This window comes from Hyla sarda, chromosome 12 (genome assembly GCF_029499605.1).
Source record: "Hyla sarda isolate aHylSar1 chromosome 12, aHylSar1.hap1, whole genome shotgun sequence".
NCBI classification, from domain to species: domain Eukaryota; kingdom Metazoa; phylum Chordata; class Amphibia; order Anura; family Hylidae; genus Hyla; species Hyla sarda.
This window is the reverse complement of record NC_079200.1, coordinates 24,804,130-24,820,928: the sequence shown is the minus strand read 5'-3', so window position 1 is coordinate 24,820,928 and position 16,799 is coordinate 24,804,130. Positions and strand designations below refer to the sequence as shown.

Below are 16,799 nucleotides of genomic sequence, written 5' to 3'. Positions count from 1 at the left end.
CTGCTTTATAACATGATACCTGCAGATTGTACTGTATTGTATATATCATCTGCTCAGCTCCCCCTGCTCTATAACATGATCCCTGCAGATTGTAATGTATTGTATATATAATCTGCTCAGCTCCTCCTGCTCTATAGCGCGATGCCTGCAGATTGTACTGTATTGTATATATCATCTGCTCAGCTCCTCCTGCTCTATAACATGATACCTGCAGATTGTACTGTATTGTATATATCATCTCAGCTCCTCCTGCTCTATAACACGATGCCCGCAGATTGTACTGTATTGTATATATCATCTGCTCATCTCCTTCTGCTCTATAACATGATACCTGCAGATTGTACTGTATTGTATATATCATGTCAGCTCCTCCTGCTCTATAATATGATACCTGCAGATTGTACTGTATTGTATATATGATCTGCTCAGCTCCTCCTGCTCTATAATATGATCCCTGCAGATTGTACTGTATTGCATATATCATCTGCTCAGCTCCTCCTGCTTTATAACATGATACCTGCAGATTGTACTGTATTGTATATATCATCTGCTCAGCTCTTCCTGCTCTATAACATGATACCTGCAGATTGTACTGTATTGTATATATCTTCTCAGCTCCTCCTGCTCTATAACATACCTGCAGATTGTACTGTATTGTATATATGATCTGCTCAGCTCCTTCTGCTCTATAACATGATTCCTGCAGATTGTACTGTATTGTACATATCATCTGCTCAGCTCCTCCTGCTCTATAACACGATGCCTGAAGATTGTACTGTATTGTATATATCATCTGCTCAGCTCCTCCTGCTCTATAACATGATACATGCAGATTGTACTGTATTGTATATATCATCTCAGCTCCTCCTGCTCTATAATATGATACCTGCAGATTGTACTGTATTGTATATATGATCTGCTCAGCTCCTCCTGCTCTATAACATGATACCTGCAGATTGTACTGTATTGTATATATCATCTGTTCAGCTCCTCCTGCTCTATAACATGATCCCTGCAGATTGTAATGTATTGTATATATAATCTACTCAGCTCCTCCTGCTCTATAACATGATACCTGCAGATTGTACTGAATTGTACATATCATCTGCTCAGCTCCTCCTGCTCTATAACACGATGCCTGCAGATTGTACTGTATTGTACATATCATCTGCTCAGCTCCTCCTGTTCTATAACATGATACCTGCAGATTGTACTGTATTGTATATATAATCTGTCCAGCTCCTCCTGCTCTATAACATGATCCCTGCAGATTGTAATGTATTGTATATATAATCTGCTCAGCTCCTCCTGCTCTATAACATGATACCTGCAGATTGTACTGTATTGTACCTATCATCTGCTCAGCTTCTCCTGCTTTATAACATGATCCCTGCAGATTGTACTGTATTGTATATATAATCTGCTCAGCTCCTCCTGCTCTATAACATGATAAGTGCAGATTGTACTGTATTGTATATATCATCTGCTCAGCTCCTCCTGCTCTATAACATGATACCTGCAGATTGTACTGTATTGTATATATAATCTGTTCAACTCCTCCTGCTTTATAACATGATACCTGCAGATTGTACTGTATTGTATATATCATCCACTCAGCTCCTCCTGCTCTATAACATAATACCTGCAGATTGTACTGTATTGTATATATCATCTTTTCAGCTCCTCCTGCTCTATAACATGATACCTGCAGATTGTACTGTATTGTATATATGATCGGTTCAGCTTCTCTTGCTCTATAACATGATACCTGCTGATTGTACTGTATTGTATATATCATCTACTCAGCTCCTCCTGCTCTATAACATGATCCCTGCAGATTGTAATGTATTGTATATATAATCTGCTCAGCTCCTCCTGCTCTATAACATGATACCTGCAGATTGTACTGTATTGTACCTATCATCTGCTCAGCTTCTCCTGCTTTATAACAGGATACCTGCAGATTGTACTGTATTGTATATATAATCTGCTCAGCTCCTCCTGCTCTATAACATGATCCCTGCAGATTGTACTGTATTGTATATATAATCTGCTCAGCTCCTCCTGCTCTATAACATGATACCTGCAAATTGTACTGTATTGTATATATCATCTGCTCAGCTCCTCCTGCTCTATAACATGATACCTGCAGATTGTACTGTATTGTATATATAATCTGTTCAACTCCTCCTGCTTTATAACATGATACCTGCAGATTGTACTGTATTGTATATATCATCCACTCAGCTCCTCCTGCTCTATAACATGATACCTGCAGATTGTACTGTATTGTATATATCATCTTTTCAGCTCCTCCTGCTCTATAACATGATACCTGCAGATTGTACTGTATTGTATATATGATCGGTTCAGCTTCTCTTGCTCTATAACATGATACCTGCTGATTGTACTGTATTGTATATATCATCTACTCAGCTCCTCCTGCTCTATAACATGATACCTGCAGATTGTACTGTATTGTATATATCATCTGCTCAGCTCCTCCTGCTCCATAACATGATTTCTGCAGATTGTACTTTATTGTACATAATCTGCTCAGCTCCTCCTGCTCTATAACATGATACCTGCAGATTGTACTGTATATATCATCTGCTCAGCTCCTCCTGCTCTATAACATGATACCTGCAGATTGTACTGTATTGTATATATCATCTGCTCAGCTCCTCCTGCTCTATATCATGATACCTGCAGATTGTACTGTATTGTATATATAATCTGTTCAGCTCCTCCTGCTCTATAACATGATACCTGCAGATTGTACTGTATTGTATATATCATCTGCTCAGCTCCTCCTGCTCTATAACATGATACCTGCAGATTGCACTGTATTGTATATATCATCTGCTCAGCTCCTCCTGCTCTATAACATAATACCTGCAGATTGTACTGTATTGTATATATCATCTGCTCAGCTCCTCCTGCTCTATAACATGATACTTGCAGATTGTAATGTATTGTATATATAATCTGTTCAGCTCCTCCTGCTCTATAACATGATCCCTGCAGATTGTAATGTATTGTATATATAATCTGTTCAGCTCCTCCTGCTTTATAACATGATACCTGCAGATTGTACTGTATTGTATATATCATCTGCTCAGATCCTCCGGCTCTATAACATGATGTCTGCAGATTGTACTGTATTGTATATATCATCTGCTCAGCTCCTCATGCTCTATAACATGATACCTGCAGATTGTACTGTATTGTCTATATCATCTGCTCAGCTCCTCCTGCTCTATAACATGATGTCTGCAGATTGTACTGTATTGTATATATCATCTGCTCAGCTCCTCCTGCTCTATAACATGATACCTGCAGATTGTACTGTATTGTATATATATATCATCTGCTCAGCTCCTCCTGCTCTATAACATGATACCTGCAGATTGTACTGTATTGTCTATATCATCTGCTCAGCTCCTCCTGCTCTATAACATGATGTCTGCAGATTGTACTGTATTGTATATATCATCTGCTCAGCTCCTTCTGCTCTATAACATGATACCTGCAGATTGTACTGTATTGTCTATATATATATATATATCATCTGCTCAGCTCCTCCTACTCTATAACATGATACCTGCAGATTGTACTGTATTGTATATATCATCTGCTCAGCTCCTTCTGCTCTATAACATGATACCTGCAGATTGTACTGTATTGTCTATATCATCTGCTCAGCTCCTTCTGCTCTATAACATGATGTCTGCAGATTGTACTGTATTGTATATATCATCTGCTCAGCTCTTCCTGCTATATAAGCTGTTGCCAGACTCCTTTGGAGGTGACATCTCTCGGGGAACAAAAGCTCTGCGATCCTTCTCTTCCCCAACATCAACATTTTCAATGTGACAGGTTCCCTTTAACTCCCCTATTGAGAACACGTGTACATTTTGGGCACACAATGACTTTGTTATATGATCTCTACCATGCATGCACGGCCCTGAATGGAAGCAATACTTGGTCTTTCCCTATGTTGCAACCCAATGAAACAAATTTATGTGCATCCCTGTATTTTCCAGTGTCCCTTTAAACATTTTTAGCATTCTCTTACAAGAACCACTCACTTAAATCCCCTGCCCTTTATCCGCCATCCCTCTAGTGCCTGCTCAGTGGCATGATCAGCCTTCCATACTGAGATAAATGACCGCTCACACTGGTCACATTTGGCGCAGATCCAGTATTTTTGCAAAACCATTGAAGGTGGGGGCTGGTAAGTCGACCTGATAAGGGGCTATTCTTTTCTAACAATGACTCCTGTTTAACAAAGCTGCAATGTAGCCAGAGGGGCCCCCATATCAGTGGACATGTCAAATCCATGAAGTTTCTTGGTAAGTGGGCACTTGAGCCTGTAATTCTGTCTACTTTCCTTTCTTATCTAAGGCCATTAAGCCCCTTTAGTAAAACGAAGTAAAAGATAGTTACGTACCTTCTGACAGGATCCAAATTAGACTTAACGGAACATTCATTGCGGTCAACGTTACAACCTATTTATGGTACGCCATGGGAGAACAGAAATGCTACAAAGCTGCCAATAAACATGCAATTCTACAACAAACCGTGCCAATCGAGTTTGAGGCTATATTCACACATGGTATTTTGGGCCTTTCTTTGTTTTAAGGCTCAGAATATGTCCCAAGAAACTCATAAAAACAGAGGGCCCAGAATTGTACATGGCACTTAAAGTGTACCTGTCGTCAACAAACACTTTTTATATAATGTAGATAATACCATTATATGTATAGTTGTAAAATACATTGTTTAAAAATTGTGTATATTTTTGGGTGAAAAATGCTGTCCCTGCAGCTATTGTCTGTGTGTCTCTATGAGGAGTCCAAAAACAGGAAGTGAGGGTAGGACAAGCAGGGATCTGTGCAGACTTCTTGCTTGTCAATCATTCTGATGTACAAGTCGTTAGCATGTTATAGAGCCTCTGTGCACACTGTCCTGCTTTTTCTTACTGCACAGATCCCTGCTTGTCCTCCCTCACTTCCTGTATTTGGACTCCTCACTTCCTGTATTTGGACTCCTCATAGTGACACACACATGCAATAGCTGCAGGGACAAAAATATACACATTTTTTAACCAATGTATATTACAAATATACATATAATGGTATTATCTACATTATATAAAAAGTTTTTGTTAACGACAGGTACACTTTAATATGTTATTCTAGTCTCCGTAATGATTTTGGCCCAGATTTATCAAACTGTGTGAGAGAAAAAGTGGAGTGATTTTCCCATCGTCAGTTGAGCTGTGATTGGTTGCTGTGGGGAAATCTCTCCACTTTTTCTCTCACACAGTTTGATAAATCTGGGCCTTTGTGATTTCTACCTGTTGAGTCCCACTTTCTACTGCCATATGTGACTTCATCTCATCGTGGTTTAATTTGTGCCATTTTCTGCTTTCCTTTTTTGTCCATCTGACACACAGTGTGGCTGTCATTGCTATGCTCTCAGCACTGGTCATGGTACCCTCTCTACTATGTACCCTGCCACCAATCCGCGGGGCCTGTCACATTTCATCTGAACATTAGCTTGTCCTGAGTGCTCCGTGACCCCCTGAGAGGCAAACAAAGCCAATGTCACATTGTTTCACAACACCAGACTTGAAGTATTCGAGAGGGAATTTATATTTACTTTTAGCTAATACCGTTCCATTTTCTCGCTCCTGTCATAATAATTTTTCATTCCTTCCTCAGCTTCAAAGATTTCGCCGTTCAATCTCCTTAAAGACTATCTTACGCAGTAAGAGCATGGAGAACTTCTTTCAGAAGTCGAACAGTGAAATGAAGATCCCTTCAGATGTTCTTCTGAGTCCACCTATGCCGCCGCCACCTCCTTCTCCTCCGCCCATTCCTACTGAGCCCCCGCCTCAGGTTGACCAGTCACCTCACCAGCATCACAAGCCCCTATCCCTTCTGCAGCCGGTTCGAACACACAGCTTCCATGACCACGTCTTCAAGAAGCAGTGTCCCTGTCATCTGTGCCACCAGATCATTGTTGGTGAGTGATTCGCGTCTTTACACTTGAGTGCATGATTGACTTACAGAGTATCTCTCATCATCTTGCTAAATTTTATAATCTTCCCGGTTCACTGTTGCATCATGATAAACCACCCCCTCCCTTTATTTTTATTATTTTTTAGTTTTCTACTTTGATATTGCTCTGTATTTTCTGCTCAGTCTCAGTCAGATTCACAGACTGGGAAGGGGTGTTCTCCAGCAGGCGTGACATCATCTGAAGCCATACAGGGGAGAACTTCCTCCCTCACTCTGCTACACACAGCCCAGAGCAGTTCAGTGTGAGATTTGCTATGCTTGGCCAAGGCTGCACACACCCCCATCAGCACTCCAGACTGCATTTCCTGATTTTGGACATCTGCCAGGCCAGCAGGAGTCCAAAGTCTGTGCAAGAGATGGGGGGAAATGTGCTCTGGACAAGTAGGGAGACAGCTCTTTTGAACAAATTACATTAGAAAGATTGTTTTATTTACCATAAGAAGTGCAATAGCAAAAAATAGTTTTAATAAGAGTGCCCATTTAACTATCAATGATCCCTAAATCTACTTCCATTTTTATACCAGGCAGTCTCCAGCTTCCACTAAGTACACTATGATCCACATTGCCAAGTGTGATGTTGTTTTGCAAGTGTGTTTTCTGTTTAGTTACTTTAAGTGAAATATTGTGCAGAAGGAGTAAACCAAGTGAGCAGAAGCCACAGACAGAACCATGGAGAACAGCATGGAGTAAAGTGCATACTGACCTTGCAGTCTGGCCTTCTAGAGTGAGCTCCTTTGGTGTCACCTGGCAACGAGAATGGAATCTGAACCAAAGCATGTACAGTGGATAAGTAATACCCGGTTGTAATGGTGTTGTAGGATTGCAGAGGACACCAAAGGAACCTACTCTATGATACTGGATTACAAGGTAAAAAAAAAAAAGAATAGTAAACACACCTGTCAAGAGGTTATAACACCAACAAATCACGAAGTGAGGATTGTTGGCCGAATGGCCCTATTATTGCCCCACATAAAAGGTGCGGCTCTCAGCAGATAACTGAGCAAACATTGGCTGATGACATCTTTAATAGAGGCTAAAAATCATTGTTCATTGGTTGCAGAGCTTATTTGTAAACACGGGATGTACTGCCAACAATAAGCGATCACTCCCGACAACTGCCCCATGGGTCCTTTCAAAAAGTTGCAAGTATCTGGAATTTTCTGCTCATCTAAAAGGACCGCAAGTAATTGTAATGGGATCCTAGGTGTACGTTTCTCCATTCTATAACATGATCGTCTTACAATTAAAGGACATATCCAGCCAAAGTGTTAAAAAAACAATTTATATATGTTATAGATATATAAGCTCACCACAACTCAAGAAGGCATCCCAGCTGATTTGTTTCAAAATCAGACCCCCAAAGCACCTATAAACAGCCTTTGAATATCCTGTTGAGTCAGCAAAAAACTACACACACACACACACACACACACACACACACGCACACACACTCGCGCACACACACACACGCGCGCGCACGCACACACACACACACACACACACACACACACTGGGCTTGTTTCCTGTGTGAGCTGCAGGGAGGGGCTGCTGTGAGAGTGAGCAGTGAGGGGTGTGTGCTGCCCTCCAGCCAATCAGCGACACTCAAACACGGCACACTGAAGCCCTCAGCTCTCTGAGCTGGGGAGAAGAGAGTGGGAAGTGTTGTCTACAGTAGACGGTAGTCATCGGCGTGATAAGATCTCCTGGACTTCCTGCCTGGAGAGAAACAGGGTATGTGCTCAGCAAAGATTACACTTCACTTTGCAAAGTTATATAACTTTATCATGTGCAGCTTTATAAAGGTAATTTAATTTGGCTGGAGTTCTCCTTCAAGGCATTTCCCATTGATAGTGGATGGTTGAAACATTAATCATGATCACTAATAATAACTGTGTACCAACAAAAGACATGATAACTATTCCAAGCATAGCAAAGCAAAAAAAAAAAAAAAAAACTCACACATGAGAAGCCTTCACTTCAAGAATGACGGTCTTCTTCATTGCAGAACACTTCATCAATACTTGTCTTCAAGGAAGATATTTATTCTTCTTGGAAAGTAATGTGAACTACGAAAAAAGATTAAAAAAAATAAATAAAAACATGACTGTCAAAGGACACACAAGACAGATACAAGGTCCCATAGATGTCCAAGTATCCCAGAGCCTTTCCTGACTTAACTCCAGATCAGAAAACATCCCATGGATAGACTTATTGATGTTTTTCCTCCACAGCCCCCATTATAATCTGCATTCACAATTTTACAGGCTTCCAACCAGAGGCACAGCTTGTAGCTATTGAGCCCTGATGCAAAATCTGCAACAGGGCCCCCTATGCCAAATATAATACTGTATAGAAGTAGAAAAAAAAAGAGAGAGACCGGGGGGAAGGCCTCGTGTGTCACCTTCAAGATGTTCTGGACCCTTAAATACGGATCCCCTATCTCAAGAATAGAAGTAAGGTCACATGGACAAGATGGCCCCAAACCTCGTTCTAGAAAATAAATCACATATCAACCCTAATGCTGGGGTCACCAGAAAGCCACCGATGGAGCTGCTGAGCCTGAAGGTCGCAGAGAGGGGGATACCCAACCTGTTGTAGTACAGTGGAAGCAGTGGAAAAGTGACCTTATAGTGGAGATCAGGCGCTGCTCTATCCAATTTTCGTCCGAGAAAAAGACTCCTTTAGGATGCCGGATATTATTACACAAAGTGTTTATTAAAGCAAAACACAGCAAGCATACAGGCAATGACGCGTTTCGGGGGCTTTGTCCCCCTTCCTCAGATAGCTTCATAGCCTGGCTATCTGAGGAAGGGGGACAAAGCCCCCATTGCCTGTATGCTTGATTGTTTTGCTTTAATAAACACTTTGTGTAATAATATCCGGCATCCTAAAGGAGTCTTTTTCTCGGACGAAAATTGGATAGAGCAGCGCCTGATCTCCACTATAAGGTCACTTTTCCACTGCTTCCACTGAAATATAATACTGGTCTCTTATGGGGCAGTTGTGCTTTGGGGCCCCCTTAGGCACCAGGGCCCCGGTGCGACTGCTACCTCTGCTACCTCTATAGCTACACCCCTGCTCCCAGCCTTACTTGCCAATTCATTGTCGGCACAGCATTTACGGGATTTTGTGACATGTAATCTTGACCCCAGTCAATGACCTGATATAGGAAAGGCTCTCACAACCACGCTACCGTTAGGTTATGTCAACATAAAAGGTGTAAAATAGTGTTCCAAGACAACCGTACTCAGTACTGCACAACGCATCCTGCAATGCCACAGGGACGCAGGTGGCCAGTCGAAAGTCATTAATGCCCCCCCTCCTTCATTTCACCCAATGTGGATATAGAGCCTAATAGAGATGGGATGCGTGAGTCACAGCCAGACATCTCCAACGTGTTTTTTTATTTATTAATTTTTTTTAGCAAAATTGAAAACAACTGAATCAGAAGCCCTCAGATTAAAGGGGTACTCTCCTGAAAAACATTTTTTTTTTTAATCAACTGGTGCCAGAAAGTTAAACAGATTTGTAAATTACTTCTATTTAAAAATATTAACCCTTCCAGTACTTATCAGCTGCTGTATGCCCCAAAGGAGTTTCTTTTTGAATTTCCTTTCTGCTTGACCACAGAGCTCTCTGCTGACACATCTGTCCATTTTGGGAACTGTCCAGAGTAGGAGCAAATCCCCATAGCAAACCTCTCCTGCTCCGGACAGTTCCTAAAATGGACAGAGGTGTCAGCAGAGAGCACTATGGTCAGACATAAAGGAAATTCAAAAAGAAAAGAACTTCCTGTGGAATATACAGCAGCTGATAAGTACTGGAAGGGTTAAGATTTTTAATTAGAAGTAATTTATTTACACATCTGTTTAACTTTCTGGCACCAGTTGATAAAAAAAAAAAAAATGCTTTCCAGGGGACTGCCCCTTTAAATTTTTTGTAGCAAATAAAGGTCTGATCTCTCAACCCCCCCCCCCCCCCCAGTATACATATGTGATGGTCAGGAGATCCTGCTGTATTGTAAACAGTAGTATGGCCTATAACATTCTTGTTCGTGTGTATGTTTGTAGTGGGGGGACAACTTCTGTGACTGCTTTTCTTATCCATTATCAATATAATGCTGTAAAAGAATGTAAAAATAACTGTTGGAACTGTAAACCCCCCTTATGATAAGCACAATTTAAAGGGTTCTTCCATTGTAGACATCCTTGGTATAGCTTCAGGATAGGTGTGGATCTCATTGAAGGGATCTCCAAAACGTGGGATCTGCTGATCCTCGTCCCACCAGGTGGATCCCTGCCCAGTTTAGGGAGCTGAGTTGAACAGTGGGAACAGCAATAAAAGAATAGAAGAGGTAGCACTCACCCATCAGATGTTATACTTGTGAAGAGGACTTTATTTAATAAAAGCAGATACATGTGCAGCGGGTTAGGGTCAGCTTCGCTGACCCTAACCCGCTGCACATGTATCTGCTTTTATGAAATAAAGTCTTTTTCAAAAACATAACTATTCACAGGTGAGTGCAACATTTTTCTATTCTTTTATTGCTGTTTTCACAGACTTTCACATCTGAGAGTATGCATCCCCAGTCATACGCTGTAGGTACAGGCTCTGTGTCCACTCTTTTGCTAATGGCTATTTTTTTTAAGTAGCGCTGCCGGTGAAGTGAAAAAAAATATGTGACCGTAAGCCGAATGTGACCTGAGCTCAGTGCTCTCAGTCCTTCTCAGTGCTGATAGGGGTTAGGATTAAGGTTATGATTAGTGGTTAGGGTTAGGATTAGGGTTTAGGATTAAGGGTTAGGATTGGTTGTAAGGGTTAGGATTAGGGGTAAAAATTAGGGTTAGGGGTTAGGAATAGGGATAGGGGGTTATGCATAGGGTTAGGATTAGGGTTAGAGGTTAGAATTGGGGTAAGGATTAGGGGTAAGGGTTAGGATTAGGGGTTAGGATTGGGGTTAGGGATGAGGATAAGGGCTAAGGGTTCCGATTAGGGTTTAGGATTAGGATTAAAGGTTAGGATTACGGATAGGGGTTAGGGTTAGAGGTTAGGGTTTAGGATTAGAGGTTAGGATTGGGGTTAGGATTAGGGGTTAGGATTAAGGGTTAGGATAGAGGTTAGGGATTTGGATTAGGATTAGGGGTTAGGATAAGGGCTAAGGGTTAGGATTAGGGGTTAGGATTATGATTAGGGATAGGGGTTAGGGTTAGAGGTTAGGATTAGAGTTTAGGATTAAGGGTTAGGATAGAGGTTAGGGATTTGGATTAGGATTAGGGGTTAGGATAAGGGCTAAGGGTTAGGATTAGGGGTTAGGATTATGATTAGGGATAGGGGTTAGGGTTAGAGGTTAGGATTAGGGATAGGGGTTAGGGTTAGAGGTTAGGATTAGAGTTTAGGATTGGGGTTAGGATTACGGGTTAGGATTAGGATATGGGCTAAGGATTACTGATTAGGATTAGGCATAGGGGTAAGGGTTAGAGGTTGGGGATTAGGATTCGAGTTAGGATTAGGGGGTTATGATTAGGGGTAAGGGTTAGGATTAGGGGTTATGATTAGGATTAGGGGCAAGGGTTAGGATTAGGGGTTAGGATTAAGGGTTAGGATTGAGGTTATGGATTAGCGATTTGGATTAGGGGTTAGGATTAGGGTTTATAGGTTAGGATTAGGGTTAGGCAGTGAGAGGGAGTTGGCTATAAAGCAAAAAAAAGTGCAGTGGGTGACATTCCACTACAGGGACATCGTTTTCTTCATTGCACTGGACTCACCTATCTGGATTATAGATTAGTTGGTCACAAGTGTGGTCACAGAAGTGGGACGTGAACCATATCCTGTTGGTACGTAAAAAGTCTACGATTTCAAAAATATTTTTTTCTGGCCTCAGTTACTGTGACATATCGATGTACCAGAAAAGTGCATCAGGCAACACTGCAATTCGGTTCCTCCAAATGGCACATCTGCTATGTTGGTGATAAGCTGTCATAGCGGATGTGCCATACATTTCACATGTGGCTAGTGGGAAATGCCGAGAGCAAGGAGGGTCAGGACAAAAGGACAAAACAATAAAGAACTGTCCTGGTGTACGTTATGTTTGCCGAGGTGACAATGGCTGCCAGAAATAATTGAAGTCACATCTGACCCCTAGAGGTACACCCAGATATCGGGGCAGAGAGGGGACATGTCTGGAGACTCCACACTCACGTCCTTGCTGCCATAATTGAACGCGGCATTCGAAGTTTTCCAATTTGCAAGATTCTCTTACAACAAAGCCCAGAGAAGCAACATGTGAAATGTATCATACTGAACAGCCCTTGAACAATGCATTCTGCTCGAAGATCTGAAGCCGCAGAAATAGAGAAGCTTCACAGCAAATCTACCAAAGTGGTTTTCATGGCTTCTGTGTGACTCCAGTTGCTTTGCTTCTGAGCTTGCTTTGTTTCCAAGTTTGAAGAGCCCGGGAGGGGCACATATTTATGATTACGAGGAATAGAATAGGCATGTGCAGAACAAAAATGTGTGACATAGAGATGCAATACTGGTTAATATTATACTGTTAAATGAGCCAAGTTTTTCTCACATCTATGTCTGGCAAGTCACGATCATTAACATCATATGCAGGGCCATCGCTAAGTGTATGTTGCCTTTTAGGTGTCAGGCTAAATTCGCAATATTTGATCTCTCAGGTTACAATATTTTCAACATAGGCTACTTTGACACTGCTGCTCGGCGCCGCCACAAATGGCGGTTAAGGCTCTTCTTTTTTTTTTGCCTTTAACGGCCGTTAGTGTGACGGAGCCCAAGGGGAGGCATGAGGGGCATAGAGGATCCCATTCACTTGAATGGGATTCTCTGACGTCCGTTATTGCAGCCGTTATCCCGCCAGAAGATAGCGGGAGAAAAAGACGTCACAAGCACTAATTTTTCTACCTCTATCTGCTAACAGCCGTCACACTGCCGGGAACTAAAGGCAGTGTGAAAGGAGCCAATGAGTGGTCTTACCTGGACCACTGTAACTTAAAACCACACTCAACATATAAGGCAGTAATAGTCAGGATCCATCTAATCTCCTCTCGATCCCTTCCAGGGGGAGTAGGCATGTCCGGGTACCGGTCCAGGGCTCACCGTCCCCAGGCAAAGCCTCTGAAAAGCTCCCCTGACAGGCTTGTGTGGTGGCAGGGTGTGTTGTGCAGGGCAGATGTTGTTACCCCAGGGGCAGATGGCATTAACTCCTTGTGTTCGTGACGCCAGGGTGTGGTTTAGCCAGTATCCACCAAACGGTATACCGCTGGATCCTGGGCTAGGCACGGGGGCAATAAAGACTCCGACACCAAGTTACGGACAACGGTAGCTTTACTGAGGGTAGACAGTTGGTAAAGTCTATACAGTTCAGCCAGGGTCCAAGGAGGTGACCAGTGACACAGAGACCTTTAGGGCTTGCTGGGACTTGTAGTAGGACTGGAAAATTGAATGCACACCACGCTGACTTGACAGATGACTTGACTCATAAAGCTGGGACTTTATCTTACTTGACTTGATGGTGTCTGCAGGACTTGACTTTGAGGTCTCCAACACTCCGGACACTCACACTAGGTGACTGCACGGGACCTCAGATGAAGAGCAGAGCTCAAAGAGAGAGAAGCTCCACCTAGGCCTTATATGGGGAGACTATCAGGGAGCCCATAGGTCAATCTTGGGATCACCTGGTCACTGGTGCCTCCTGGGTAACAATCACATGACATATCACATGGTAGAACTCTTAAAGCAACATTACATTTTATAACACTTTACATGGTAAAACATATTTACAATGGGGAAACAAGTGCAGGGGCCTTGGGGACACTGAAGGAGGCTGCCTGACAGGACAGCAGGAGCACGGTATAACACCTCCTGTACTGGGCCACCACACTTGTGTTAAAGAGGTATTCCAGGATTTCTTTTTATTTGACAATGATACAGGGGCTGATAAGTTAGTGTAGTTCATAATATAGTGGCTGTATCTGTGTGTGGCAGGTAAGTACTAAAATCACCTTATGATGGATAACCCCTTTGATGGCTGGAAGATTAGACCAATCAGAATTAGAATTTTATTGATAAAACCCCTGTAGTATTGAAGTGCATGCTCTGATTTTCTGTCTTGTAGCGCCTCCCTACAGTATAGTTGTTACGCCTAGCGCTCCGGGTCCCCGCTCCTCCCCGGAGCGCTTACGGCGTCTCTCTCTCCGCAGCGCCCCGGTCGGTCCCGCTGACCGGGAGCGCTGCACTGTCATGGCCGTCGGGGATGCGATTCGCACAGCGGGACGCGCCCGCTCGCGAATCGCATCCCAGGTCACTTACCCGTTCCCGTCCCCTGCTGTCATGTGCTGGCGCGCGTGGCTCCGCTCTCTAGGGCTCGCGCGCGCCAGCTCCCTGAGACTTAAAGGGCCAGTGCACCAATGATTGGTGCCTGGCCCAATTAGCTTAATTGGCTTCCACCTGCTCCCAGACTATATCTGATCTCCTCCCATGCACTCCCTTGCCGGATCTTGTTGCCATTGTGCCTAGTGAAAGCGTTACTGTGTTTATCCATACCGTGTACTTGACCTCCTGCTTGCCTTATTGACTACGATTCTTGCTGCCTGCCCCGACCTTCTGCTACGTCCGACCTTGCTTTGTCTACTCCCTTGTACCGCGCCTATCTTCAGCAGTCAGAGAGGTTGAGCCGTTGCTAGTGGATACGACCTGGTCACTACCGCCGCAGCAAGACCATCCCGCTTTGCGGCGGGCTCTGGTGAACACCAGTAGTGACTTAGAACCGGTCCACTAGCACGGTCCACGCCAATCCCTCTCTGGCACAGAGGATCCACCTCCTACCAGCCGGGATCGTGACAGTAGATCCGGCCATGGATCCCGCTGAAGTTCCTCTGCCAGTTGTCGCCGACCTCACTACACTGGTCGCCCAGCAAGCCCGACAGATCGCCCAACAAGATCACCAGCTGTCGTACTTGACCACCATGACACAGCAACTCCAGTCGCAGCTACAGCAGCTTCAGTCACAGCTACAGCAATTTCAGTCTCAGCTACAGCAGCAGCAACCATCTCCTCCGCCAGCTCCTGCACCTCTTCCGCAGCGAGTGGCCACTCCTAGCCTCCGCTTGTCCCTGCCGGACAAATTTGATGGGGACTCTAAGTTTTGCCGTGGCTTTCTTTCGCAATGTTCCCTGCACTTGGAGATGATGTCGGACCAGTTTCCTACTGAAAGGTCTAAGGTGGCTTTCGTAGTCAGCCTTCTGTCTGGAAAAGCCCTGTCATGGGCCACACCGCTCTGGGACCGCGATGACCCCGTCACTGCCTCTGTACACTCCTTCTTCTCGGAAATTCGAAGTGTCTTTGAGGAACCTGCCCGAGCCTCTTCTGCTGAGACTGCCCTGCTGAACCTGGTCCAGGGTAATTCTTCCGTTGGCGAGTACGCCATACAATTCCGTACTCTTGCTTCTGAACTATCCTGGAATAATGAGGCCCTCTGCGCGACCTTTAAAAAAGGCCTATCCAGCAACATTAAAGATGTTCTGGCCGCACGAGAAACTCCTGCTAACCTGCACGAACTCATTCATCTAGCCACTCGCATTGACATGCGTTTTTCTGAGAGACATCAAGAGCTCCGCCAGGAAAAAGACTTAGATCTCTGGGCACCTCTCCCACAGTCTCCGTTGCAATCTACGCCTAGGCCTCCCGCCGAGGAGGCCATGCAAGTGGATCGGTCTCGCCTGACCCGGGAGGAGAGGAATCGCCGTAGGGAAGAGAATCTTTGTCTGTACTGTGCCAGTACCGAACATTACTTGGTGGATTGCCCTATCCGCCCTCCACGTCTGGGAAACGCACGCTCGCACCCAGCTCTCGTGGGTGTGGCGTCTCTTGATTCTAAGCCGGCTTCTCCACGTCTCACGGTGCCCGTGCGGATTTCCCCTTCAGCCAACTCCTCCCTTTCAGCCGTGGCCTGCCTGGACTCTGGTGCCTCTGGGAATTTTATTCGTGAGTCCTTGGTGAATAAATTCCGCATCCCGGTGACCCGTCTCGTCAAGCCACTCTACATTTCCGCGGTCAACGGAGTCAGGTTGGATTGCACCGTGCGTTACCGCACGGAGCCCCTCCTAATGTGCATCGGACCTCATCACGAAAAAATTTAGTTTTTGGTCCTCTCCAATTGCACTTCCGAAATTCTCCTTGGACTACCCTGGCTTCAACACCATTCCCCAACCCTGGATTGGTCCACAGGGGAGATCAAGAGCTGGGGTTCCTCTTGTTTCAAGGACTGCCTTAAACCGGTTCCCAGTACTCCCTGCCGTGACCCTGTGGTTCCCCCTGTAACCGGTCTGCCGTCCTGCCATAAGAAGTGCCTCTCCCCCCCTCCCAGTCCAGTCAGGCAAGCCTCGGTGCCTCCCCATGGCCCCCGTCCTGGTGTCACACTGCCCCGTGCCAGGCCTCGCCCTCTGCCCTCCCTCCCCATTCCCACTCCTGCTGTACTGCCTGCCGTTGAGGTAACCCTCCTTTCTTTCCCGGTGTCCTCATCCCAGGGGAGGCAGTTACCGGACAAAGAGAAGGGGAGACCTAAGGGGGGGGGTACTGTTACGCCTAGCGCTCCGGGTCCCCGCTCCTCCCCAGAGCGCTTACGGCGTCTCTCTCTCCGCAGCGCCCCGGTCGGTCCCGCTGACCGGGAGCGCTGCACTGTCATGGCCG

The 16,799-nt window shown here is 44.6% G+C and overlaps 2 protein-coding genes across 3 annotated transcripts in view; one reads left to right on the top strand and one right to left on the bottom strand.

Moving 5' to 3' along the window:
* The window catches only part of LOC130296256 (transcription factor CP2-like protein 1), a 247,943-nt gene that overhangs the window by 171,087 nt on the left and 60,057 nt on the right, over nucleotides 1–16,799 (bottom strand). Inside the window, exon 2 of the mRNA XM_056547638.1 lies at nucleotides 8,049–8,155. The gene's annotated coding sequence lies outside the window, so the exon portion shown is untranslated. The remainder of the gene's footprint in view (nucleotides 1–8,048; nucleotides 8,156–16,799) is intronic.
* The window catches only part of STAC2 (SH3 and cysteine rich domain 2), an 83,823-nt gene that overhangs the window by 20,643 nt on the left and 46,381 nt on the right, over nucleotides 1–16,799 (top strand). For both annotated transcript variants that reach the window (XR_008849170.1, XM_056547646.1), the window contains exon 2: nucleotides 5,730–6,033. Coding sequence is in view for 1 of the 2 variants with exons in the window: in XM_056547646.1 (XP_056403621.1) it covers nucleotides 5,730–6,033 (304 nt within the window). In the remaining variant the exon portion in view is untranslated. The remainder of the gene's footprint in view (nucleotides 1–5,729; nucleotides 6,034–16,799) is intronic.